The 27,805-nt window shown below is 38.7% G+C and overlaps 2 protein-coding genes and 1 long non-coding RNA gene across 9 annotated transcripts in view; 2 read left to right on the forward strand and 1 right to left on the reverse strand.

Annotated features, from left to right (window-relative positions):
* Bivm (basic, immunoglobulin-like variable motif containing) overlaps positions 1-20,795 on the forward strand; it is a 25,451-nt gene extending 4,656 nt beyond the window's left edge. For 4 of the 5 annotated variants that reach the window (XM_036173173.1, XM_036173176.1, XM_036173174.1 and 1 more), the window contains exons 2-10: positions 1,628-2,223; positions 7,921-8,047; positions 9,087-9,182; positions 9,642-9,746; positions 9,963-10,057; positions 13,866-13,998; positions 16,278-16,364; positions 17,968-18,064; positions 19,104-20,795. In XM_036173173.1, coding sequence (XP_036029066.1) covers positions 1,749-2,223; positions 7,921-8,047; positions 9,087-9,182; positions 9,642-9,746; positions 9,963-10,057; positions 13,866-13,998; positions 16,278-16,364; positions 17,968-18,064; positions 19,104-19,397 — 1,509 coding nt within the window. In that variant the 5' untranslated portion in view covers positions 1,628-1,748 and the 3' untranslated portion in view covers positions 19,398-20,795. The remainder of the gene's footprint in view (positions 1-1,627; positions 2,224-7,920; positions 8,048-9,086; positions 9,183-9,641; positions 9,747-9,962; positions 10,058-13,865; positions 13,999-16,277; positions 16,365-17,967; positions 18,065-19,103) is intronic. The other variant, XM_036173177.1, reaches the window with a different exon arrangement.
* Positions 10,993-22,698, reverse strand: LOC118573100. The gene is made up of 3 exons (XR_004943587.1): positions 22,659-22,698; positions 18,388-18,499; positions 10,993-11,163 (listed from the first exon to the last, which is right to left on the reverse strand). It is a non-coding gene; the product is annotated as an uncharacterized LOC118573100 (long non-coding RNA).
* A 371-nt stretch (positions 22,699-23,069) lies between these two features.
* Ercc5 (ERCC excision repair 5, endonuclease) overlaps positions 23,070-27,805 on the forward strand; it is a 51,600-nt gene continuing 46,864 nt past the window's right edge. For all 3 annotated transcript variants that reach the window (XR_004943585.1, XR_004943586.1, XM_036173170.1), the window contains exon 1: positions 23,070-23,217. Coding sequence is in view for 1 of the 3 variants with exons in the window: in XM_036173170.1 (XP_036029063.1) it covers positions 23,130-23,217 (88 nt within the window). In the remaining 2 variants the exon portion in view is untranslated. The remainder of the gene's footprint in view (positions 23,218-27,805) is intronic.

Consider the following 27,805-nt stretch of genomic DNA (forward strand, 5'->3'; position numbering starts at 1 on the left):
CTCTACAAGGCACCTGCCTTTGATTTCCTATGATGCTGTGCCTCACTAGGGACTTGTTCCTTTGTAAGGCTGTAGCTTCTTTGAATGCCCTCAGTGGCTATTTGAACTTCACTATTTTCTTCCTCAGAGGAATCAGGTTAGACTTGAAGCCCAATTTTCCCTGGGAATGATCAGAAGTTAGTGAGAATAACTTTAAATTGTAATTTTATTTGTTGAACATGATCATTATCATCATGTATGTTTTATCCTTATATACATTTTTTATTATCTGGTCAGTGTACTACTTTAGACAGTATTATTTAGACTTAATTCATATGCCATACAATCCACTCATTACAATGTACACTTCAGTGGCATTTTAGAATATTCTCCAAGTTGGACCTTTACTATGTACTTGTGTTAGTTATGGAATATCTTCATTATTTCAAAGAAAGGCTCATCATGCTGAACCTTCCATCCCAAGGCAACTGCTAAGGTACACTCTGCTTTGTAGACTTGCCGCTCCTGGAGGTTTTGTATAAATTTAACTCTTAAGGGATCAGTTCTTTTGTGACTGGCTTTTTCATTAGCATAATGTTTTCAAAGTCCATTTATCTTGTATCAGGATCAGTAGTTCTTTTTATTGCAGAGTAGTGTTTCACCAGATTGATGTGCCACCTTTACCCATTAGTCAGTTAGGAGGCTTTGGGTTGTTTTCATTTTTTGCCATTATGAGTAATGCTGCTATTCAGGGGCATTGGTTAATGTTTACTATCTGTGTTGAGAGGGAAATTTTTGGACTACACAGTAAGTGTTGAAGTGTATGAATAACTGTTAGGTAAGCCCACCAGACCATTTTTTATCTCTAATAGCAGCATTTGAGGGATCTGATTTTTCCACATACTTCCCAACATTCACTGTTGCCTGTGTCTTTTTATTATAGCCATTTTGGTGGGTATGAGTTGGTAAACCATTGTGGTTTTGATTTGTGTTTCCATAGCAACTAATGATAATGAGCTTTTTTTTCATGAACTCATTGTTCATTTCTGTAATGTCTTTACAGATGTGACTTTCCCCTTGTAACTGAGTTATTTGTATTTTATTCTCATATTTTGCTTTAAGCTTGTGTGTGTGTTTGTGTGTGTGTGTGTGTGTGTGTGTGTGTGTGTGTGTGTGTGTGCAGGTGCACATGCATGTGTGTACGTGTGTGGATGTCAGAGGTCAATGCTGACTATGTTCCACATTACTCAATCTTATTTTTTAAAACAGGGTCCCTCACTGTACCAGAGCCTCACTGATTTGGCTAAACTGTTGGCCAGCAAACCCTGGGGATACTCCTGCCTCTTCTTACCCAGAGCTGGCATTATGGGACAGCCAGCTTTTTATTTATTTATTTTTTAATGTGGGTGCTGAAGATCCAATTCAGGTCCTCATATTTGCATGGCAAACACTTAGCCAACTAAGCTGTGTTCCTAACCCCTAATCATTAATATAAGATAGATGGTTAGTCATCATAACTCAAGGTTTATGGTCATAAAATCAATTTGCGTTGAGTGCAGGTATAGGAAACATACTCATTATAAAGTTTATTACCATTCATCATATCTGCTGGATAGCCAAACAATCTTTCCTTTCTGTCTTTTCTTAGGATCCCATCTGTCAACTCTGAAGCTTTTATAGAATGCTGTAAAATTTTGCCAAAGTTGTTTTTCAAAAGTGAGAGGGTTGCGACTTCTTCCTAGGAACAGAGACATCTGCAGTTGCTTTCGATGCCTAACGTTGCAGAAGCTGGAAGATCCACTGATTCTGGACATGGTGAGCACAAATCTGAGAACAAGTCCCCAGAAGAGGATCTACAAGGTGCTGTACAATCTTTTTGCTCAAGTGCCTCAGGAGTACCTGTGGGCCCCAGAGGAGATAGTCATTATCCTTCAAGTTGTCCAGTGACTCATACTAGGGAAAAAATTTATGCCATATGTTCAGATTATGCCTTCCTCAACCAGGCAACCTCAATCTACAAAACTCCCAACCCAGCCCGCTCTTCTTGTCTCCCTGATAATACCTCGATTTCTGCTGAAAATAGTTCAAGATACATTGGTATTTCAGCTAGTACATCAGAAATAATCTATAATGAAGAAAATAGCTTGGAAAACTTATCCACCAGCCTGGGCAAGCTACCTCTTGCATGGGAAATTGATAAATCTGAATTTGATGGAGTGACCACAAATTTGAAACACAAATCAGGTAAGAAGGAGACATGAAGTCCACAAGTGAAAACAATGCCAAGTATTTCTAAATCTCGCAATGAAATATTTTCTGTTGCTGAACAGGTAGCATCACTAACCATCCTGTCTGTCATTGCAGTTTTTTTTTTTTTTTCTTTTTTTTGAGTTACCCTGGGCATAGTTAGTCCCTGAATGTGTTGCCCATGGAAACTTCCAACATTATGTGTACATTTTTGAAGCATTGAAAATAAAAAAGAATAAAATGTAAGTATTAAAGTAAGTACATAATAGCTTAGAAAAGGCTAATGACACAGCTAGATTAATACTATTATTTTGTAGCTTTGCAGGGATATGCTTGTATTTCCTAATATAGGACATATTAAGACACTTCTGATTTGAAATTTTTTTGAATGTAAAAAGAACATCTGTTTTGATCAAAGTCTTGATTTTTTTTTTTTTTTTTAGCTACCATATTTTAAAATCCATTTTATTTCTCACATGTCTGTATGTATGATTGTAAGGGCCTGTTCACATTTCTTTCCATTCACTACTTGTTCCAAATGTTAAAAGAAGATTCTGGGGCTGGAGAGATGGCTCAGAGGTTAAGATCACCGACTGCTCCTCCAGAGGTCCTGAGCTCAATTCCCAGCAACCACATGGTGGCTCACAACCATCTGTAATGAGGTCTAGTGCCCTCTTCTGTATACATAATAAATAAATAAATCTTAAAAAAAAAAAAGAAGATTCTGTTTGACATCTTCTCTCCTTTTCAGTGATAGCTCTAAAACTTCCTGCTGATAGGGAAGTTCTTTCTTCAGTCAGACCTGGTATTGATGTATTTTTCTGAAGTCAAACTAAAGAAATACTTGTCTTAAATTGGTTGATAATATGAACAGGGCCATAAAGCAATCAAATTGCTTTTAAATTTTAGATAACAGTGAACCTATAACTATAGAATTCTTTGTCATACCAAAATTTTAGCAGGATTACATAAGAATTAAATATATAATCAAACAATCTGTATCTAAGATTTACTATATATTTCTATACTATACTATTAAGTTTACTATTTTATACTTTTTTTTTTGGCTTTTCTTTTTCTTTTTTTTTTTAGATTGATTGATTGATTGATTGATTGATTGATTATACAGTATTCTGCCTGCATGTGCCCCTGCAGGCCAGAAGACGGCACCAGATCTCATTACAGATGGTTGTGAACCACCATGTGGTTGCTGGGAATTGAACTCAGGACCTCTGGAAGAGCGAGACAGGGTTTCTCTGTGTAGCTTTGCACCTTTCCTGGAACTCACTTGGTAGCTAGCACAGTTTATACTATTATATATTGTATGTAATATAGATAGAGGAAGAAATAAGAATGGTTATATAAGATATGGAAATACGTAATCATTACTATTACTGAAATAGGAACAGAAATTCTAAATCACTGGGAATTAAAAACAAACATCATCTTTTAGGATCTACTTTAAAAATGACAACAGGAGGGGCTAGAGAGATGGCTCAGAGGTTAAGAGCACTGGCTGCTTTTCCAGAGGACCTGGGTTCAAATCCCAGCACCCACATGGCAGCTCACAACTGTAACTACAATTCCAGGGGATCTGACACCCTCACAGAGACATGGATGTGGACAAAACACCAATGCACATAAAAAAAAAATGACAACAGTAAAATCTGAGCACCTGGGAAATCCTCTGTCTCTACACAGAATAGGCTGTGTGTGAACAGTGTAGGCGGATGACATCACTCAGGGTGCTGTGTACAGTCTTCACCCTTGCACTGGAGGGCTCTTCGGATATTAATGCCTTTTCACTTTCCTTGAGTTAACAGGAATGCAAGGATTAAATGAACTAGGTTCTGCTGTTCTAATTGTATAGGTGAAGAAATTGAGGCTTAGATGGGATAAATCTGCTCAAAGTTGCATAGCCAGATGGAACTAGGATTTTTATTTTGTTTCTAGTCACTCTGATGGTTTTATAAAACCTCTATTTATGTTTGTGAATTTTGAAATCAGTTGTTCCAGAGATTATTTTGTAAATCTGTAATCCTCAGGGGACTGACATGCTTTGTTGGTGCCTGTATTTATGTACAGTATGTCTTTTTTTTGTAATATTTTGCTTTAGGGTTTATAATTAGTGCTATGCGGGCCCCTTACAACAAGCTGGGGAGTGCTTTCTCCTGTTTTCTCTGAGTTTGTAGTGGGATATAAAAATTTCTAACTATAATTATGGAATTGCCTTATTGATAATTTTGTTGTCCCATTTGGGAGCCTGAAAGCGTACTTTCCCTCTAGAATTTGCAGGGCCTTTAGTGATGACTCACTCTTCACTCCTGGTCCCTTTTGCCCCACTTGAACCCCTAGGTGACCCAGCAACACTTACAGTTGCTGGTCACTGGACTGGGCAATGAGTGTTAGTTACCTTGCTGTGTATTATTTAAGTAAAGTTTCCTTTCTGGCCTTCCCTTAAAATGTGCCACATTTCCAGAAGACTCCAGAGTTCCAGAATAGCACCTGTCATTGCAGTTGTTGCCTAGGTAGAAGACAGCTTCTTGATGCTCTCTACACTGTTGAGATTTTTAAAGTGTGATTTGAAGTTCTGTTACTAGGAAAACTCATATGTGTAATCTTTATGCTTCAAGAATTGACCCTCTTTAGCCAGGCATGGTGGCGCTTGTTTGTATTTCCAACACTATGAAGGCTGAAACAGAAGGATCGTGAGTTTGAAGATAGCTTGGGATACATATTGAGTAAGCCTATCCAGGACACATGGCAATACCTTCCATCAGCAGACAAATGTTCCTTTTCTAATATGGCATGTGTTTCAGGACTGTCTTGTTATGAAAACTGCTTTGATATTGACATGGTTGTCCCAGCTTTCTTTTGATTGACGTTTGTTGGTACATCCTCTTCCATTCTTTACTTTTAGAGTTAGAAGTTACATTGGTTTACAGCTTCTGTTTCTTACTTGCAGGGCCTTGGAATCTTCATTTATTACTGGAACATCTTATCTATATCATCTAGTACAGTGCATACTTCAAATTCTTTGCAGATTTCAAAATCTGGGTTAGGTTAGAGTTGGCCTTAACTTTTCCTTAAGAGTGAACCATTTCTTAGTTTTCTCACACACTATATCATTTTGGATTGTGTCCTGGATGTCCTGTTGTATCAACTCTGGTACATAACCCATCAAGCAAGCAAGCAAGCAAGCAAATAAGCAGTCAATCAATCTAGTAATCTCTCTTTCCTCTCTCCCTCCCTCCCTCCGTTCTTTCCTCCTCCCCATCTCTTTGTGTGTGCCTCTGTCTGTTTCTCTTGATCTCTCTCTCTGTATCACTCTCTGTCTTTCTGTCTCTCTCTGTCTTTCTGTCTGTCTCTGTCTCTTTGTCTCTCTCTGATTGAACTGAAACTGCCAACTCTGTCTTTTAAAGACAGTTCTGTTCTTGGATTGGGCCATTATCCCTGGCTGTCTTGCTTGGGGTTCACTCTGTGCATGTGTGGTCCAGGTCTTAGAACAAGGTTTGGTCTACATTTATACACAGAATTTGGGCCTCTGTTTCTTTGATAACTCTTCCTGTTTTCAGCTTCCTTTCTACCTCATTTGGTGGTGATTGCCCAGAGCTCTGTCTTATGCTTCTGTAAGAAAAAACAATGGTGGATCTTCCTTCCTTTGCTCTCCCCACCCCTTCTCCATTTCCTGGAGAGAGAGTGGTCTGGCTCTGTATGCCATCGGGGCCTGTAATTCTTTTCATTTAAGTTTATTCTATTTCTACTTGATGTGTATGGGTGTTTTGCCTGCATGATGTCTGTGCCCTATGTGTGTGACTGATACTTTCAGAGGCCGGAAGAGCATGCTGGATCCTGGAATTAGAGTTATAAATGGTTGTTAGCCATCATGTGGGACTGAACCCAGGTCCTCTGCAAGAGCAGCCAGTGCTTTTAACTGCTGCACCAGCTCTCCAGGCTCTGGCCTATAATTCTTAAATTTCCTGCTTCAATATTTTTGAGTACTGGGATTACAGGTGGGTGCCACTACACACTGCTCTGGATTTTCATTTTTCTTTCCTCATACTTTTCTCTAAATTCCAGGGTAGTTAATTGTAGTGGGAGAGGGCTATGTGGGTGTAGGATTGAGAAGAAAGGACAGGATTATGGTACAGAGCAGTGGATAAAGGTCATTTTGTATGTTATGCTTTAAGTACTACTTTGACATTGCTTTCTTCCTGCAAGTTCAGTGAAACATTGCCTCTAGAACCAAATCTCCTTGTGGCGGTATGGAGATCTCTTACTTGCAATGTGTATGTTCATTTATCCCTGGAAGATTCACAACACACACACACATACACACACACCCCAACAGCAGCACGGGGACATACTCACAGAACCCAGTGAGGAAAGAATGACAGGGCAGTCTTTGCTCACTGAGTCGCAGACTTGGTGTTTCATTAGCCTCACAAGTTTGAGGGCCTGCCAAAATTACCAAGGAAATTAAGTCATCAAGAGGCAGAGGAGGGAGTCCCAAGGAAAGTCACTTTTCTGTCTTCTCTCTGAGATTCATTTTAATCAATGAGAGAATCTGGCCCAGTGAGATTTAGTTTACATTTGCAAGTGGTTGTTGAGCTTGGAAACATTTTGTATATTCTGTGTCTGTGAAGACACAGAAAGAATAATTAAATAGGAGAGGAAATTGTGTTTTGATTGTATAGTGTTCATTGTATAATGGTTTACAGATATCCCTTGTGTGGCAGTATTTCCTGAGTCCTGGCTGGTTATAGGAGCTACATGGTTATTGTGTATGGTACTGAAATAGATCTCCTGCCATGAGTCTATAAGCATGTATTATGTCTACATAATCTGTTTGATAATACAAAAATAAAATATTGGTGTCAATTAATTTTCATATGAGATTTATTTTATTTAAAATAGATATCAGGAAGATATTAATGTATCTGAGTATAGCTGAAAGGAATGTTAACATTTTAACAAAATCAGCCTTGGTTATGATTAATATTTTAATATATATACTATTTTGAGTGGATAAAATATCAACATGGTTCAGAAATAAATAAATGTGTCAAAATTAAACAAGGTAAACTCTCTCTCACTTTTGTCTCTTTTGTCCATTTTCCATATCTCTCCCTCCCCAGTAGGCAGTGATTCATATCTTTGGGAAGATTGTGTGTGTGTGTGTGTGTGTGTGTGGTGTGTCACACAGAGGACACCATGTTTTGCATTCTGGTTACTAGTGCAGCATTTTATTTTAATAATATAGCACATTGGACAGAAAGTCATCACACCAGATCCAGTGTCTTAATAGAATTATGTTAATGTGGTTTTTCTTGTTTTATAGAAAGGATTCATTTTCAGGAAAGTGGTGTAGTTTAATTCTTTCCTGTTAGTAACTTGTAGATGTGGCTAAAGACTTTTGGCCTGGTTATTTTACCATCTCTAAGACACTAGCTCTGGACTTGGATACAGTCTTGATAGGAAATACCATTCTTGGTGGCTCAAGTTATCTTTAATTTGCTTCTTGCTTTCTTTCTAGTGAAGAGGACTATTGTAGAAAGCACAGGAATTACTTCAAGATGTTTGCAAATACCATTTTCAGGATGCATAGCAGTTCCTCTCTAATTCTGTCGTACCTTCTGGGGTGGTGGTTTAATTCATCTGAGGATTTTCCTATTATATTCCTTTGTACTGTAGGCAATACAAAGAAACAACTTTCTAAGAAAAGAACTTCAGATAAAAAAGGGCGGCATCAGAGGGAGTGTTCCCAGCATTCTCCTCTTGAAGATGTCAAACAGCGAAAAGTGTTAGATCTCAGACGATGGTACGTGGCCATGCCAGTTTTTACTTTCTATTCTTAAAAATATATAATTTGACATTAATCTTGCCAGGTATAAGTTGATAAACTGCATTTATTTGAACACCTTTAGTTCTAAGATTGTGTCTAAATATTTTAAGTATATCTCAGATTTGGGAAGTAGACTAATTGAGCTGGGCCAGTATTTTCTAGACTCACCTGGCCATCAGTCTCATTTTGTGAATCCTCCTAATGGTAAGCTATTTTGGATGATACTTAAATTTTGGTGTAGTTGTTTGCCTGGTTGTTGTTTGTTGAAGAATTTTCAAGGAAGTGACTGATACCATATTTTATATCCAATTATTTAAGTATGCATTTCTAAAAATGGCTTTTTAGCTTGGAGTAGTTACTGCCACACCTAATAAAACTAGCAATAATTCTTTTTCATGTAAATTCCAGACTAAATTAACATTTTCTAGAGTGTTCTAAAAGTTACCCATATACATGCTTGCTTGTCATGGCCCATTAGTCTCAATTTAGAATCTCTATATTTCTCCTTTTGTCTCTGTCTCTGTCTGGGGGATTTTGTGTTTTCCTTTTAGATCCTGCGACAGTTCTCCAGGGGTTCATGTGGACATAGTGGGTGATAAAGGAATGTTCTTTGGTCTGAGTAGAAAAATCTCTGAACCTCTTGACACAATGGGACAGTGATTTGCTTTCTTTCTTCAGTACTTCAGAAGTTACAAATGATCCTGTACCCACACCAGCTGGGCATTCACATAGAAATTGAGTAGTTGGTATCAGAATTTATATACCAATAATTCCTTTCTTGGTTTGAATAAGATGTGCTTTAATAGGTTGCTGCCATAATGTAGTTCTTCTTGATAAAACAGATGATTTTTACTGTCATGTATTCTTTGTAAGTAGGAAATATTTAAAATGAATAATGATTTTACACTGCATTAAAATTTGCCTTATGATCACATTTTAAATCACTCATAAGATGTATACTTCTGTTCTGCATATTTTATATTCATTCAAGTGAAGAAACTGTTTAATTTCTTAGGTACTGCATAAGTCGGCCACAATACAAGACTTCGTGTGGTATCTCCTCATTAATTTCTTGTTGGAATTTCTTATATAGCACACTGGGAGCTGGAAAGTAAGTATGCCAGGTTATTGCTATCACCAAACTCCATCTTTGAAAGTAGTTTGAAGGAAACCTGGTGTGGTAGCACACACCTTTAATCCCAGCACTTGGGAGCAGAGGCAGGTGGATCTCTGTGAGTTCGAGGCTGGTCTGGTCTACAGAGTGAGTTCCAGGATAGCCAGGGCTACATAGACCCTGCCTCAAGAAGAAAAAAAAAATTAATTTGAAGTTTTTTTTTTTTTTTTAAATATAATGGAAAACTCTGAGAGTAGATTTTTCACAAACTGAGAAAAATGTACATATTGCTATAAACCTTTCATCTTAAAATACTTGCATGTATTTTCAGTAAAATAAAAATATGAAAAATATTGCTAAAACTCTTTGCTAGCTAAACCTATATATTAACACTGAGGCAGATTGTATTTGTGTATGACTGGAACAATGAAATGAAAGGAAGTATTTCTTTTGTAGTCTCCCACCTATTACCCAAGAAGATGCATTACATATTTTGGGCTTCCAACCCCCATTTGAAGATATTAGGTTTGGCCCTTTCACTGGAAATACAACACTCATGAGGTACGGAGCTGCCCCTTAGGGACAATAACTTATTTCTAATTTTATGAACTGATAATGCTGTAGTATATGTGGACAGTAAAAGATACTTTGGTTCTGGGTCCCAGGCTCCCTTAGATATGCCATGTGTGGGCTGTGCTTGGGTTTCTGTACAATTAGAACAGTGCCCTTTCTTGTTATGAAATTATTGCTATGAGTAAATCATTTTCTTATTTTCAGATGGTTTAGACAAATTAATGACCACTTCCATGTAAAAGGATGTTCTTATGTTCTGTATAAGCCCCATGGGAAGAACAAAACAGCTGGAGAAACTGGTAGGTAAAAATGAACACACACACACACACACACACACACACACACACACACACACACGAGTCCAAGCTTTCAGACTGAGTACATCTCAGAAATTGGCTATATTGTTTCCTAGGACATCAAGTAACATCTCAACAGTCTGGTGCTTTTATTCCTCTTTGTCTAAGAGGAATATCATGGTAGTAATATGTAGGGCACTTTAGAACTTTAAGACGTGTTATAAACACTGCTCTTGACACATTGCGTGTATTGTTTAGGACATTGTTCTGTATGTGTGTGCTTGACAGTAAAACTTCTAAGACAAAGCACAGAATCTGCAGTTCATTTTCAAACAGTGAAGGCACTGGAGACTTTTGATGCTGGACTGGCATCAAATGATAACACAGAACTATGGGTAACAAACTGTGAAGTGACAACACTGTTGTAAAACAGTCTTGGTTTTAACAGATGTATTAATGAAGTTGATCTTGATGATTATTTATTGTATAGTAGTTGAATTATTTGTATTGTTTAATGATTTTGACATTTCAGTTGTCATAATAAACTTTGAATTTTGTGGAGCAGACAACTGTAAGGTACTGTTAAAGAAGAAACTTTTCTGACCCTCTTTGAAATTGGAAAATTTATTCAAGATTGTTGCAATGGGGTACTGTGATAAGGATTAAAGAATTGCCTCAATTTCAAAGATTTATTCCACTGTACAAATAAAAGACTGGGTATATGTTAAAGGAAATTTAAACCGAAGTAAAAGAAATCAGAGGGACCCAGTGCCAGGCATCCTAACATATTCATCAGGAAACTGGACAAGAATATTCATAAACATTCCAGTCATTCTACAAATATTTCATGAAGAACTAGAGGAACTATGTCATTGGAAAAACAACAACAACAACAACAACAACAACAACAACAACAACAACAAAACCCACCACCCACTGCCTGGCAAGATGCAGTCATTTTCCAATTGTGCTCAGACGCTTCTGTGGAAGAGCCTTGGCAGGAAAGGGAGAGGGTGCAGCAGAATTCCTCATGCCCTGTTTTGGCCACAGAAACCCTGCATTAAGAATAAGTTTGCTGATCTTGAAATCATTAGAAGAATGTTATATACCTTGGAGAAAGAAGAAAAACATCCTATTATTAGAAATCATGTATATAGATGCTATATATCATATTTAATAACCCTACAAACATTATTCCACAGAAGAAAACTCACCTTATGGCTTCTGGAAAGCTAGGACATGGTAAAAGAGTGCTTAGAGCAGACAAAATGATGTGAGTGCCAAGGAGAACAAACTTTCTTATCCATCTCCTCTGTCCATGGAATCCCGGGTATAATCCAGAGCATTAAAGTAGTTACAACAACACTAATGAAGTTTTGTATTACATTTATAATGAAAGTTCTTTTCTTTTTGTTTGTTTGTTTGTTGTTGTTGTTGTTTTCCACTTGTTCTATTTTGTTTGAGACAGGGATTCTCTGTGTAGCTGTGGCTGTCCTGGAACTTGCTTTGTAGATCAGGCTAGCCTTGAACTCACAGACATTTACCTGCCTCTGCCTTCTGAGTGCTGAGATTGAAGGCACATGCCACCACTGCTGGCAAAAGCTCGTTTATTGAATATGTCTGGGCTTTCAGGCATATTGGCTCAATGCCTGTTGTCCCAACACTCAGGAGGTTCTGAGGCAACAGGATTACTCTGCATACAAGGCCAGCCTGGGGCTTCGTGTTTCAGGCTAAACTGAATTACAAAGTAAGACCCTGTCTATGACCATACCTCCCTCGATGAGCCTGCTTTTGTCTCATCTTAGAAGTTAAGCCCTGTCTGGCCTGGTTAGTACTTGGGACACAGAGTGAGACTCTGTCTCAAGAAATACAGCAAATTATCAGAGCCTACTCAGCAGTAGAGAGCTTGCCTGTTATGTCCAAAGGCTTCAAGTTCAGGTCTCATTGTAAAACAATAGTTTCAGTTATCCGAGAAAACTTCTCTTTGTACATTTTTACAATTTAAAAACATTTTAGTTTTTCTAAAGCAATGGCAATTATAGACATCTTTTACAATGCTTGAATATTTGAAGAGTAAAGTTATACATTTTATCTTAATTCATTATCTGGAAGTTATGTACAATCATGTTTGTTTATGGAAACAAAATGAAAGACTTCACTGAATTTATTTTTAAAAATTCTTCATCTAAACTACCCGTGGGTCAGTTTTTAAAGTGTGATCGAATACAACTCAAACCTATAGAATGGCTAATCATTATTAGTCTTTGTGAAGTAGGAATTTTATTAGAGAGGACTCCTTGTCTGTGCTGATCTGCTAGGAAGCGAAAGTCTATGTGGCATGCCTTGATGGAACTTCAGAATAGAAGCCAGAAATGTTAACATGTACATAGGAAGAGCCCTGCCCCTCCTGGCTCATGTGAGGCAGTCAAGGAGCTCCTGCAGATACTGACTGGCAGTTCTTTGTGGTCAGCAGCTATTCCGTGCCCAGAAAGTCCATCACTGTGAGCATACTATGTGGGCTTTCAGCTTGCTCTTTTTAGAGTTTCTAGCTTTAATGAGCTATTGGTTAATGAATAATTTAATATCTTCCAGGAATGCAAGTTAAAGAAACCCCAGTTAATGGCTTTGAGTACTAAGTGCTGATAAAAATTTGTTTCTTATACTAATACTTTTGAAATCACTAGGCAACTATCACAGGGATGGGCAACAGATCAGGAGAAACAGTTGTCTTGGAACTTCAGACTGACTGCAAAGTTGATGCCTTTGATCTGTGTGATGTATGTAGAAAGACAATTGTCTTAGTTAGGGTGTCTACTGCTCTGATGAAAACCATGACCAGAGCAACTTGGGGAGTATTTGGCTGGTATGTCTGAATCACAGTCTATTGAGGGAAGCCAAGGCAGGAACTCAAAAAGGGCAGGAACCTGGAGGCAAGCGCTGATGAAGGATGCTGCTTACTGGCCTGCTCCTAATGATCAGACTGCCTTTTAATAGAACCCAGAACTACCAGCCCAAACATAGCACCACCCACAATGGGCTGACACCTCCTACATCAATCACTAATTAAAAAAATATGCTTTACCTGCTTGCCTACAGCCAAAATTTATGGAGGCATTTCCTAAATCAAAGTTCCCTCCACTTGGATGACTATAGCTGTGTCAAGGTGACATGAAACTAGCCAACACAATGATAATGTGTGTTTTTGTGTGGCGGGTATGAGTGTTACTGTGTGGCAGGTGTGTATGTGTGTGTGTGTGCGCGCGCGCCTGCATGCATGTGCTTGCACACCATTATTGTAGCTTGTTTTTACTTGGAGTTTGTATTTATTTATATGTATTAGTAAGTTTTAAGTTGGGATATACACTACATCTAGACATTAGGATGTCTATAATTTAATCTAATTTCAAGTTTCTTTTGTAAATCTTTTGTAGACTTAGTTTATATGTGTAGCATTTATAGACAGATGTGCTTTGCATAGGCATGCTGATTCAGAAGCTTGTAGTGGCAGATGTTCATCATCAGAAAGTTGAGACCATGATTGTGGGTTTTACACACTCACTGAATTTCTTAGACAACTTGGTGTATTATTAGAAAGTTCTGGTAAGCAAGGACATGTTTCACTTGTTTTGCTACTGAGTTTATCTAAAACTAAAAGTAAATTCATTTATATTTTTACCCACATTGGTAGTTTCTCATTCCCTTACTGAAACTCAGAATGTCAGTGTGTTCAAAACTGTGTATTAACTAGTCCTCTGTGTAAAATACAGACATTGCTTTATGGCCCTCAGTTTGCCTGTTTTTGTCTTTGTAGCTCCAGGGGCCTTGTCAAAGTTGACCCGAGGATTGAAAGATGAATCACTGGCTTATATCTATCATTGCCAAAATCATTATTTTTGTCCAATTGGCTTTGAAGCAACCCCTGTTAAAGCAAGCAAGGCATTCAGGTAAGCATTTTCATACTTAATAAGGGCACTCAACTAGGAAAATATGTTATACAGGGTGTTTTCAGGAATAAAAAAGATTTGAGTCTCTTAGAAACTGGGAATTTGGTAGTATGTTTTGTTCACACCAAGTGTACATATGTTTTACCAGACTGAATGTACTTAGAAGCTGTTGCTTAGATACTATAAGAGAAAGCCACCTGAAGTACCACTTTTATGACTATATACAGAGGTGCAGGGGCATTCACATGCTATCCCCTGTTACAGGATATTCAATCACACTGTGTTGTGTTATTTACTGGAAAAATCTGTTTCTAGTTGTGTGGCCCAGCCCTAGCACATATTTTTAATCTAAGAGCTTTCTGATTAAATAAAAACATTTCATAGGTGAAGAGGCAGAGTAAATAACCAGTTGAGATTAAAGGCGTGCCTTTAATCCCAGCACTCGGGAGGCAGAGGCAGGTGGATCTTTGTGAGTTCGAGGCCAGCCTGGGCTACCAAGTGAATTCCGGGAAAGGCACACAGCTACACAGAGAAACCCTGTCTTGAAAAATCAAAAAAAAAAAAAAAAAAAAAGAAAGAAAGAAAATAACCAGTTGACAGGGTGTAAACCATAGAGAGTAAGGACTCTTGAGGATGGATTGGCACACAGGAAGTAGAAGGAAGGGACATTCAGTTGGAGATTTGTTGGAGAGGAGAGAGGAGAGGCTTCTGGAATGATGGGTCAGGAGGAAGGTCAGCTGGGTGCTTTCTCTGCCTCTCTGAGCTAGCAGGCTTTGACCCCAGCATCTGGCTCCCCAGTCTTTATTGAAAAATCAAATAATTTAGATTTTGTTAAAAGCAGCAATCCCCAGTATCCCTGCCATTGTCCTACATGCCATGCGCCAAGAGTGCATAACTGAGTACATTAAAAAGCACCTTCTGCACTCAATATGAAGAACGTGGAATTTGTCAGGGTTTGTCTGTTTTGGCACAAGGAAGCTTAGGACCAGTTTCATATCTACCTTTCATGGTTATATTTGCCTCTCCCTTTTCTTCATCTTGTTTCTGTTTCATGAACAACACGTTTTCACACACACACACACACACACACACACACACACACACACACACACACACGAACTTCTGTCTCTTTGAAGGAGATATAGTCTAAGGGTGCTGAGTTTGAATGTTACTCTTTCTTCTTAGCAAGTTCCTTCCTGAGGGACCAACCAGAAAGCAGAGGCTATGCGTGAGGACAGGTGAAAATGGAAGCCATGTATGACTGTCTCGCCCCACTGATTCACACTTGGCTTTGTGGGCTTGCTGACTGAGAAGGAGGAAGAGATGAGGTGGACCTTGGATGTTACCTCTTCAGTGAGGGCCCAGAGTCTGGCTAGAGAACATGGCTTGGTCTTTAGGATAGGAGGGGTTTTGTTCTAGAGGCCATGGGTCCCTAATGTCCCACTCAAAGGTCCTTGGATGTGGTGCAGCAGGGAACCCAAGCTGAGCGAGCAGCTTGGCTGTTGCGCTTCTTTCATGATTCCAGCCTATGCCTTTACCTCCCTTCAGGCACCTACCAAATGTAAATCAGGCTTTGACTTTTACTGATTTGTTCTGTCAATAGCTGGAGTTCTGCAGGGCGGCGGTGGCGCACGCCTTTAACCCCAGCACTGGGGAGGCAGAGCCAGGCGGATCTCTGTGAGTTGGAGGCCAGCCTGGTCTACAGAGGGAGATCCAGGACAGGCACCAAAACTACACAGAGAAACCTGTCTTGAAAAACAAAAACCAACCAACCAAACAAACAAAAAATAGCTGGAGTTCTTCATAAGTCAATGCTTGTGTCTATGAACCACATTAATTTTTAATCTTAAAATTATGCAAATTTCCAGGCTCCTTTTCAAAATTGAATTAGAATTTCCAGGGGTGGGACTGGAACATTGTTCAAAACCATCAGCTTCTACCTCCTGCTACAAACTTAGATGCATCCTGAAAAAAGTAGTAGTTAAAGAGAGTGGCTTAGGATGTTCTTCCCTTCTGGGCCAAGGGGGTAATATGCTAAAACACTTTGAACTCTCGATTTTGAATATGGAAGTGGCTAAGGCTTAAATCTAATTTAAGTATTTCTTGAATGGCCTGAACAAAAGTGCTGGTATTCATTCTCAAATAACAAAAGCCATTTTTGAGTTTTAATGTTTTGGGGTTTTTGTTCGTTTGTTTTTTACCAATACATAATTGGATCAGCATACTTTGGGGAGTGAATGCCATTTATCAAGCTGACTGTCAATCTATTTTCTGTTTAGCAGGGGTCCTCTCTCACCACAGGAAGTAGAATATTGGATTTTAATTGGAGAGTCAAGTAGAAAACATCCTGCCATTCACTGTAAAAGGTATGTTTTAGTAGCTTTTACTTCCTTCACTGAAAGCACAGATCAAAATTGTGTAACTAGATGCATGTAGATACATGTGCACACCTGTGTGGTCATTAACCAGTCACAGTGCAACCCTGCCACAAAAAATTCTGCTATGCTTTATTTCTCTCTAGCCCCACAGCCAGCCAGTTCTGCTTCCCATCACCATGGATGTACTTTCCTTGTTTGGGAATTTATGCAAATGAAATTCTATCCTTTTTTTGCCTTGCTTTTCCATTTAAGTAACATGTTAAGATTTTTTTTTTTTCCTAACTGGCCATGATAGTGCATTCCTTTAATCCTAGCAGAAGCAAAGCCAATCTGGTCTACAGAGCGAGTTCTAGGATAGCCAGAGCTACACAGAGAAACTCTGTCTTGAACAACAACAAAAATTTTTCTCTAAAAATTTAGAATTGGTCCAGGGGGTGGTGCTGGCACATGCCTTTAATCCCAGCACTTGGGAGACAGAGCCAGGCACATCTCCGCGAGTTCGAGGCCAGCCTGGGTTACAGAGTGACTTCCAGGAAAGGCACAAGACTACACAGAGAAACCCTGTCTTGAAAACCAATATATATATATATATATATAATTGGATCATTTCTGCTAAAAGTCCTGATGCATATTTGATAAAATAAAATCTTTTGGACTGGTGGGTATGGGTACTTGCATGCAGACCTGATAATCTGAGTTTGATCCCTGGAATCCACAGGGTGGAAAGAGAGAACCAACTACTGATAGTCATTTTCCAAACTCCATACATCCACTAGGGCGTGTGCATGCTATGTCCTGCCCACCTGCCCCTAAATGAATCTCTAGAATTCATGGTTTAGTTTAGGGAGAGTTGACATCATAATGGCATGGAATCTTACAAACATCAAAGACTACACAATCAGAACTTTAATTTCCTTTAGCAGTGGTTTTGATTTTTCAATATAAACTCACACGTGTCCTTTAAGTTGTCCTTCCTATTGTAAATTGATTTAAAATTTTCATTTTTTAAGTTATTGCTGGTCATATAAAAAAAACCCAATTTTCCTATTTAGTCCTTGATTTTCACGTCTTTAACAAATTCACTTATTATTGTATAACTTTCTTTGATTTTTCTCTACAACCATTTTGTATATTAGTAGAGACATGTTATTTTTTAATTCTTTCAGAAATTTAGCTAGATACATAGTGGCACATTGGTAAATGAGGCAAAAGGATTATGTGAATCAAAGGGTTCAAGGCCAGCTTATACAACATATCCCATCCCATGTCTCACCATAAGAAAATAAATTGACTTTATTATAATAGAAAATGTGGCATGCCACTGCTTTAGCCTACAAGATATTATCTGGTATGTTGACATATAAGAATAAAAACCAATTATAAACTGAGAATATTGACAGGAATTGGATAACCACAACTGTCAGAAAAAAAGCTTTTAAAAGCTAGTAGGTGGAACAATGCTGATCTAAGAGAATAATCACCAATTACTGCTGTGATATATTGTGGTAACTTGCTCTTGGAGAAAGCTTTATTACAATGGTACTTTGGGCCTAAAGAAAACTGTTCTTTTCTTTTCTTTTTTTTACTGTAGATGGGCAGATATTGTCACTGATCTAAACACTCAAAATCCAGAATTCTTAGATATCCGACATCTAGAGAGAGGGCTGCAGTTCCGGAAAACTAAAAAGGTAAGAACACCACTACATTGGAAGCCACTTCCCAAATGACCAAAATGCAGTATTTTATTAATATTCTTAAAGTGGTAAATAACAGAAACCAAGCTCAAACTATGTGAATTAGAAAAGTCTAATTTTAAGGACACAGGCTAACAAGGAGGACAGTCATAAGCAAATGACACCTAGTTCTGTAGTAATGCTAGAAGCCAAGTGGCTCAGAATATCTATCAGTCATTCTTATGTAGGTGATGTTGTGTTCACAATGCTTATTTGAATATGCACTTCTGGCAGAATTTCAATTTATGACTTATTTTCAGGTCTAGCTTGAGACTTACCTGTCTTGGTTGAGTTTGATAGTCTTGGCCCAACTTGGATAAATTGTCACGAGGCAGAGCCATATGTACAAACATGACTGCAGAAAGAAGTAGGCATCCTTTTGCTATAAACCTGTTGATAAAAGAATAAATGCAGCTGGGTGTGGTGGCACATGTTTGTAATCTCAGTTTTTTTGTTTTTTTTTTCCAGAGCTGAGGACTGAATCCAGGGCCTTGCGCTTGCTAGGCAAGCACTCTACCACTGAGCTAAATCCCCAACCCCAGTAATCTCAGTTCTTAGATAGGAGGATAATGCTTTCCACACCAGCCTGAGCTATAGATATTATGTCTCAAAAATCTTTGTGTACACATACACATATGTAGGGGAGAGAATAGGATGAGTTTTCAGGAGAGGAGAGGAGGGAAGGAAAGGAGAAAGACTACACATAGAGAAAAGAATAAGGCATGATCTTAGTGTGTGAGTTAGGTGTATGAGGCCATGACTATGCCGAGTCTAGGCTGTGGAGAGGAGTGCTCTGGTCCTTAAGGGATTTGTTATATTGTAAAGGCAGCTGTCAGGAAAAGTGAGTATGTTAGTGTGCTCTGATGAGTGCAGAATAGAAGTGTTTTCAGACATGTGAAAGAATAACAGCCTTACTCTAAGAGAATCAGTAAGGACCCCACAGACTTATACATATGTTCTCTTTATTGTCTTAATCTTTTTTTGTCCTTCTTAGGTTGGAGGAAATTTGCATTGCATCATAGCATTCCAGAGACTCAGTTGGCAAAGATTTGGCTTTTGGAACTTTCCATTTGGAACCATTAGACAAGAATCACAGCCTCCCACACATGCCCAGGGAATTGCCAAATCTGAGAGTGAAGACAATATCTCCAAGAAGCAGCATGGACGTCTGGGAAGGTCCTTTAGTGCTAGTTTCCACCAGGACTCAGCATGGAAGAAGATGTCTAGCATCCACGAGAGAAGGAACAGTGGCTACCACAGCTACAGCGATTACAATGGCAATGACTGACCATGCCAAGAACTGAACCACTGGTATCACCCATATAGCTGTTATGTACAGGACTGTATTAAGGCAGAAGCTGGTTTTATTAAGTCTATCAATAGGAACAGATCTTGTGGTACAAAGCATAACCTGTAGTTCTCCAGTAAACAAACTTACATAGTGTTACAACAGGTGGCTTCAAATATATAGGCAGATAAGCACAGGTTACTGCCCTTTTAAAGTTAAAAGTAGATAAGCAATCTGGAACAAAGGGTTTCACAAAATCCAATAAAATCACAACTGCTTCAAAATAAAAATAGAAATGTATTTAACAGCATCAAAACTTGAACTACTAAGCATGAAGTCATTTCTTGAAACTTGATCCCTAGTCATTTATTACAGATATTCCTAAGACCAATTTACAAGGCACTGTCTGCCCTTAAAAAATGGGGGCTGTTAAGTTCTAGCTTTGCTCATGCTAAAGCTCATTTAAAATTATCTTTCCAGTCTAATTGTTCTTTCAATGCTAGCAGTGTCCACCTCACCTCTTAGCTTTCCTGAATAACTGTCTCAGGATCCTCAACAAAGAAACAGAAAATACTCAAGAAACTGGCCTTTCTCCAGGTGCAGACAATGTCATACACAGGTGATGTATGACATTGATTCTGATACTCTTGATCTGGCACATGACTGTGAAATAGTTACAAGAAGCATAGGTCATGAATGATGTCTTCAGGTCTAGAAAGAACAAACCTTGTTTTAGAGACACAGTAAAAGAGTACTTGGAATCCAGAGTTTCTATATCCATGTAATATATGCAGTGAGATCTGATGTTTGATCTCTTAATAGAGTCATGTGTTAACAACAGCACTAAAGACACACTGGCATTGTCCAGCTCACTCTGAGGACAACACTCTGTTTATCAACTCTGAGCTGTTTCCTTTTGTGAAGCATCCAAACAGTTTGGTTTTTCAGTGTGTTAAATATTTCAGAAGTGTGAATTCAATACTTGAGCTTCTCTTTAGCTGCTGTCATTTTTCTTTTGCTGCCAATGTGTGACTCACAGATTTCTAAGATCTTGTTTCTTCATGTAATAGGCTCATTCCTGGACTCAAATCAGTAACTTGGTGACTACAAGGTGCTGAGTATGTTGGAACCATATTGCAATACACCTCAAGGGGAGATTTCAGATTTTTATTTTTCAAAAATTTTCATTTTTTTCTCTTGAATTTTATATCCATTTACCCACTCATACATGTCTAGCCTACAGAAAGGGATATATATAACAAAATGGTCATATTTCTGAAGAGATTATTTAGCTTGAAATGCAAAGGACTGAAAGATTTGTAGGTTGTTGGTTTTGTTACTTCATACTGGAACTTTTAAAATGTTTTCATCAAATAAAGTTTTGTTTTCTACTTTCAATCATGTGAGTGTTAATGAGTCTGTGTTTTAGTTAGGCCATATCCTTGTATCTATGTGAAGCAGGTAATAATTTGTCAATTCCATGTAACTAGTATTATAAGAAACACCTTGCAATTTTCATAATAAGTGAAACAGCGTGGAAGGTGATGACTTCTCCATACTTGCTGTTTCTTAAGTATCTGGGCACTATTTCTCTACTTCATAATAGAATAGAAAATTTCTTATATTAGTTTGAACAAAATGAGGTTGCATTTTTTGTGGATCAAGTGTTTTCAATATAAGCTGTTTTTTTTAAATAGTTCAGTTGAGTATTTCAAAGAAATGGGTTTGAAGAACCTAGAGGAAAGGATACAAATGCAAAATAGAAGACAAACCTTAGGAACAAAGTGAGAACTGGAAAACAGGAAAAGTTTATTTCTTGCACACTGATCACATGCTTTATAAAAACACTGACACATCGCCACTTAAAACTTCAGTTACTTAGAGCACAGTAATGTTTGGAGAGTTTTTTCAGGGTATGTAGGTAAGAGTTCCTTCATGCTTCTCCTTGCAAACTCATAATATTCCTGCCCTATCTGATTTCTTAGTCAGCCCTTAGGAATCTTCATATGTCTTCTAATGAATGTCAATGATTGGCTCTGAAACTGCTATTGTCCACTTGTGAGATTACGTCCTCTTTGATAGTGGTTTTTTGAGAACAAAAATGCTACTATGTATAGTATTTAAATAGTGGTTGGACGATAGGAAAGCTTTATTAAGTGTTTGTTAAAATTATTATTTTGAAAATGTTTTAATTGAGTACTTTAGAGCCCATTAGACCTTGAAAAGAGCAAATACCTTTTATGTCAAAATACACTCCTTGGTTGCTATTCTTTCAAAAGCATTTCATATTCAAAATGTATTCCTCTGGCTTTCAAACCATGCCTAATATTCAAATGGGCCCACTGGCTCTTTGTTCTTATCCAGCTTTCAAAAATTAAAACCCAGTAACTATTCCTCTATCCACTACTACACCAGTTACAGTGCTATATTCCATCACATGAAGCTGGTGTAGCAACTGCAATGTTTCTTACGTTGCTTTGTTCCAGATGTGTAACTTCCAAATGTGTAAGCTGAAGTTTTAAGTGGTGATGTGTCAGTGTTTTTATAAAGCATATGATCAGTGTGCAATACATAAACTTTTCCTGTTTTCCACATTGCTTTGTTGCAGACATGGGATGAGCTCTATAATATTATTTAACACAGTTTCATTCTTTGCATTTCTACTTTGCCAATCTTCCACTTAATAAATAGTAATAATAATCCCTAATTTTAATGCCATCCTTCATATAAAAGCTGAGAACCACCCCCAAGAAGTTGGTGGTGCTGACATGTGCCAGTTAAAAGCAGGCTCTCACTGGTGAAGCAACTTCCCTAGGGTTATAGAGAATCTAGATTTGCTAAAATTGTCATAATAAGTTACTAGAAACTGAATTTCTTAAAAACAAGTTTCTTTCCTCACAGTTCTGTAGATCAAGACAGTGTCTTGGCAAGTTTAGTTTCTTGTCTCTTAGACTTGTAGGTGTTCACTCCTTTTGTCCTCATATGGCCTTTGTTTGTGGCACTCTTGGGGGTAATTCAATGGTAAGCACTGCGTTGTACTGACACCTAGTTACTGCATGTTGTCGTGCAAATACCTTTAAAAACAACAAAGAAACATTTATCTTGCTGTTCTTTTCTAGGCTAACCCAATACTTAGCATCAAGTCTGCTGGAGGGACAATGTTGAACCTGAAACTGAAAACGCACAAAGGGGATCTCACTTCAACTAAAAGAGGCAACGTACAAATATCTTTATGCCTAACAGACAAAAGAACAGAAGTACCGAATTAACACTTGGCTGTAACCCTTCACTGACATTCGTAGTACTCTGGCGCAGAATTTATACGTCACGCATCAAGGCGGGACTGTCAACTCTGCGTTCACTTAGACGGAAGCCGAGAAGTTCCTGTGGTTTTACAGGTCCTCGGGAGGGTTCGAGCTCAGCAGGAGGGACGTTTGGCTACTTGTGTCGCCCGCGCCGTTGCTCACTTCTCTTAAACGTGCCCACATCTGGGCAGAAGGGTCCCTGCTCCTCCCACCTCCGCTCCGTTTAAGTTGTGCTTTTCTTCTTGAGGGCCAGGTCCTCGCCGGAAGTGCTTCTGCGCGGTGTTTCTCTTTCTCCGGCCCGCGACGCGGCGAACTCCGGCTGGAGAGAGGTGGGCTCTGCGAGAGAGGAACAGCGCGGTCCGCTTGGCTGGCGCGTCCTTATCTAACTTGAAGCAGGCCTGCCAAGCCAGCGCAGCGCGCCTGCGCCATGGGAGTCCAGGGGCTGTGGAAGCTGCTGGAGTGCTCCGGCCGCCAGGTCAGCCCGGAGTCGCTGGAGGGCAAGGTGCTGGCCGTGGGTATCCTTAACGCGGCACGAGAGGCGGGATAGGCCTTCGCGGGATAGCTAGGCTGCCTGGGAGACCCGGAGTCGGCATTACTTGGGGGTCTGCCTATCCAGCTTGCAGCCCTGCTCCACTCATTTTAGGACCACTTTGTATCTCTTGTGCATCAGTTCTCACTGCAGAGTAGGTGCACAGTTGCCTTGGAGAATAAGGATATTTAAATGATAAAGCTGGAATAGCGCTGTCAGTTTTAGAAGTTATTTTGTGTGGGAGATCAGCGTGGAGAGAACAAGATAGAGAATTCCGATCTCTCTTTTTTTTGCATCGTTAACTCGGTTTTTGAAATGCAAAATAAATTTGTGTTGTGAATTGGTTTCCTTCAGCTACTGTAATGGTTTTTCCCCCACTTTGAAAATGTGATACTAGTTTTGAAGTTTTCATTTGTCTGTTCTATGACCCCTTTTACAAGTGCCTCTTTTATTTCAGAAGCTGGAGGTAAAAGAGGCACTTACACCATTTTCTTAATGATAACTGAAAAGACTTGTAAATAATTGCTGGGTACGTGCGTGCGTGCGTGCGTGCGTGTGTGCGTGTGTGTGTGTGTGTGTGTGTGTGTGTGTGTAGAGGGGGCATGCCAAGTCATTCTGAATAAAGTAGAGCAAAGAAGCCATTATCTGATGAGTTAATTCTTCACTGTGTGAAGAATTATAATTAATGGAGAACATGTAATATTGGAAAGATAACGTCTTATATCAAATACACCAATGACAAAAATTTAAAAAATAGTTTTACAAATTTTTTACCCAGGGTCATTCTGTATAAAGTACAGCAAAGAAGCCATTATCTGATGAGTTAATTCTTCATTGTGTGAAGAATTATAATTAATGGAGAACATGTAATATTGGAAAGATAACGTTTTATATCAAATACAGCAATGACAAAAATTTAAAAAATAGTTTTATAAGTTTTTAGCCAGGGTACAGTAAGTTGGGTAACCCGAAGAGCTTTGTACTGTGTCGCACTCTAGTGGTTTTTCGGTATCACTACAGTTTAAGGATTTCTGAATTATATGTGAAGGAAAGGACAGTTTGCAATGAGGAGATTCTTAAATTCTCATCAAGGGTAGAGAGCTTTCTTAGGATGTGTGAGGCACCAGAGTTCCATCCCCATCACTGAGAAAACGTACTGCTGATAATGCTGTCAAGGATTTAGGTTATTTTCTGTTCCAGCCTCTATAAAGAATTAGGAAGTTCAGCATCCTAACATTCAGGTATGTCAGACCAAAAGTAAGCTATGGAGATTACCTGTAAACGACTGAGTCCCACTTAGGGTGTGAAGTTATTTTTGTGAGGTCATTAAGCTTTTCTGGAAGAATGGGTCATTTATCTAAAGAAAATTGAGAAAGATTCTGCATACAATAATATATGTGTCATGTCATAATCTGATTACTTCTGCAGTTTTCTGTATTTCATCCTGAGAATTCTAATATCTGAAATTTTAGTGTCATTGTTTTGTTTGCTCATCCATGATTATCTCAGGTTTGTAAATTCCAAATAAATTGTGTTTTGGACCACATGGATAGCTGTGTGTCTGATTTAAACAGTTTATGTCTGTTAAAAATTAAGAAATAACAGTTCAGTTTTTTTTTTTCCATTACAGACCTTATCTGTTAATGCATTACTTGTTTAGGGAGCTAATACTCTCTCTGAACACATGCTGATATGGATTAACTTAGCCTTTAGTCACCTAGGACTAAGTCACTTCAGGGCTAAGGAGAATTTCCTTTTGTTCTCAAATGTTATTGGGTCTTAAGTTTCAACTCTAAAGCAAGTTTTGGCTTTGCTTCAGACTTAAAGTTCTAGCCCTTGAAGAATTTGATTTTGTTCCATGTGTGTTGAAGTTTGACCAATCAAATTTTGTAAATACTTTCAGCCTGTCTAAGGATTTCATGTTGGGACTCAGCCTTCCATGAGAAGCGGTAAGCCCCAGCTAATTTACACGTGGAAAGGAATCACCTCCATGTGATTTAGTGTTTCAGGAATCAAAGGTTTAATCTTTTCTCAGGCTGTATGTAGGTCCTAGACTCATAGATAGGAGAGTTAAGAGCTATTTTAACTCCAATATTGGGTTTTCTCAATTTTCAAGTCAAAAGTGATCTGCTGTGTAGAAACTTCTTTAGCCCTGTATGGCAGTATAGCAAGCAGAAACAGATCAAGCAGAGGCAGTTCTCCAGAGCAATACAGAACATGTGGAATTCTTCCTCTAAGATATATCTGGGACCTGATCACTTATGTCTGAGACATGCCATCCTTATCATCTCCTTTCATGTGGGCTGTTGTAACTTAGTTAAAACTACTTTCTTTGTAGTTGATTCTCTACATGTCTCCTAAGGTCTTAAGTCAAAGTATGGAAACTGCTTAGATGTGTATATTGTACCTCATATATCACCTTCCACCCCCATCCCACCACATTATATAGAAGTGATATTTGCCCTGGGCCATTTGTATTTGCTACTCTTTTTCTCTCCAGGTTTCTCCCTGTACCTTTTGTTCATGCCGTCCCTATTCTTGAGATGGTTCTTTTGTAACTAAAGTGCCAAATCTCAGCCACTCTTCTGTCCAATTATTTCTTGGCACTTAATGAATGTGTCAATTATTTTATTATCTTTGTCCTGTTAGAATGTGTGCATCCTCAGACAAGGGGGTGTATCTGTCTTGTTCACAAATGTCTTATTTGATGCATCTCTCTAGGGTCTTGGATATGCTTGGTACAAAAGAGCACTCTAGAATATAGGGATAAATATACTAATACCCTTTTTTGTCACCTTGGCATGGCAGTCATCTAGAGTTATCTGAGTGGAGTGAACTTCAATTGAGAAAAAAATCTCCATAAAATCATGTAAGACTAGCCAGTGGTGGTGGTGTACACCTTTAATTCCAGCACTTGGGCAGACAGATCTCTTGAGTTCAAAGCCAGCCTGTACTTACTACAGAGTGAGTTCCAGGAGAGCCAGGGCTACACAGAGAAACCCTGTCTGAACTCCCCTTCCCCCTAAAGAAAAAGATCAAACAAGACTGAAGGGCATTTTCTTAATTAGTGATTAATGGGAGAGGACCCAGCCTATTGTGGGGTTGGTACCGCCCCTGGGTTGGTGGTCCTGGGTTGCAGGTTGAGCAAGCCATGAGGAACAAGCCAGTAAGCAGCACCCTTTTGTGGCCTCTGCATCAGCTCTTCCCTCCAGGTTCCTACCCTGTTCGAGTTACTGCCCTGACGGCCCTTGGTGATGGACTGATGTGGAAGCATAAGCCAAATACAGCCTTTCCTCCCCAACTTGCTTTTGGTCATGGTATTTTATCACTCTAGTAGAAACCCAAATTAAGACAATAGCATATTGCCCTAGTACATAAAATTTACTAGTAACTTTGGTGGTAGTGAACGATAGACAATGTACATTAATTTTAAAATGTCCAATTAAAAAAAAATAATGCACACTACACTATGTTAGACTTTACCAGAAGCAGTTTACACAAACAAGGTTGCTTATAGGCTTGGTGTTCCCCCTACTAGATGGACAGTATACTCCATAAAGGTACAAACTTTTGCTCAATGTTAGATGCCCATATTTCTGCCATATAATTATACATCTCTTAGAGGTGTATATCTGGAAGTGTTAATTGAGGCCAGAAAAATGTCACATAGTTTGAGACTCAGTAGGACACAGTGAGGTTGGCATGGGAGAAGTCCTTGGTGATAGGAAGGAGCTGAGTGGTTTCTAATATTAGGAGTGTAGTAGTCTAAAATGTGACAGAGAGGGGCACAGGCCAGATCATTTATAGATTTTGAAACATCAAAAGGCTCTTGTTAAAAGATTTATTGGCAGCGCAAGGTCCTGGTTTCTATCCTCAGCTCAAAAACAACAACAATAATAACAGAAAGAAAAAAAAAAAAACCAAAAGAACAACAACAAAAAACCAAAAAGATTTATTGGCAAACCTCAGTGTGCTTCCAGGTATAGCAAACCTGCAGCCTACAGGCCACATGTACGTATAATAGCTGATGAGTATGGCCAAACAAAAATCTTAAAATTATTTAAAACATTTTGAAAGTGTTTTGTAATTTTTTTTTTTTTTTTTTTTTGTAACTTGATTACACAGGTTTTAGGCATGAACTTTGTAGACAATAACATAGGGGTGCAATATTAAAGGTTGAATGTGCCTGCAAGGTAGTACTGGTAGGGTCTCATACTGGTTGGATGGGGAGGATACAAGAACTGATACCCAGAACTCAGGCCCACATGAAACAGTGATTTACTGAGGTGGGGCTCAGTGGAGAAGGCATGGCATTTGAATTTGAAATGACTTCAAGCAGTCAGGTAGATTTCAGCCAGGTTATCTAGGACAGAGTGCTGCTCTAGTCTTGGAGACACATGTGCAGGGTGTAGTGGGTTGTTTGAGGTAGCCTCTGCAAGTGGTGCATATTGGAGGGAAGGAAAGATCGTGGTAGGAAAGCTCTCTAATGGTGAGTTACAGGAACTGGCAAAGAGCAAGAAATCCAGCAGAATGCTGGTTCATGCTTAGGCATCTTTAAAAACAATTCAGAAAGT

This window comes from Onychomys torridus, chromosome 23, assembly GCF_903995425.1.
Source record: "Onychomys torridus chromosome 23, mOncTor1.1, whole genome shotgun sequence".
Taxonomy (NCBI): Eukaryota; Metazoa; Chordata; class Mammalia; order Rodentia; family Cricetidae; genus Onychomys; species Onychomys torridus.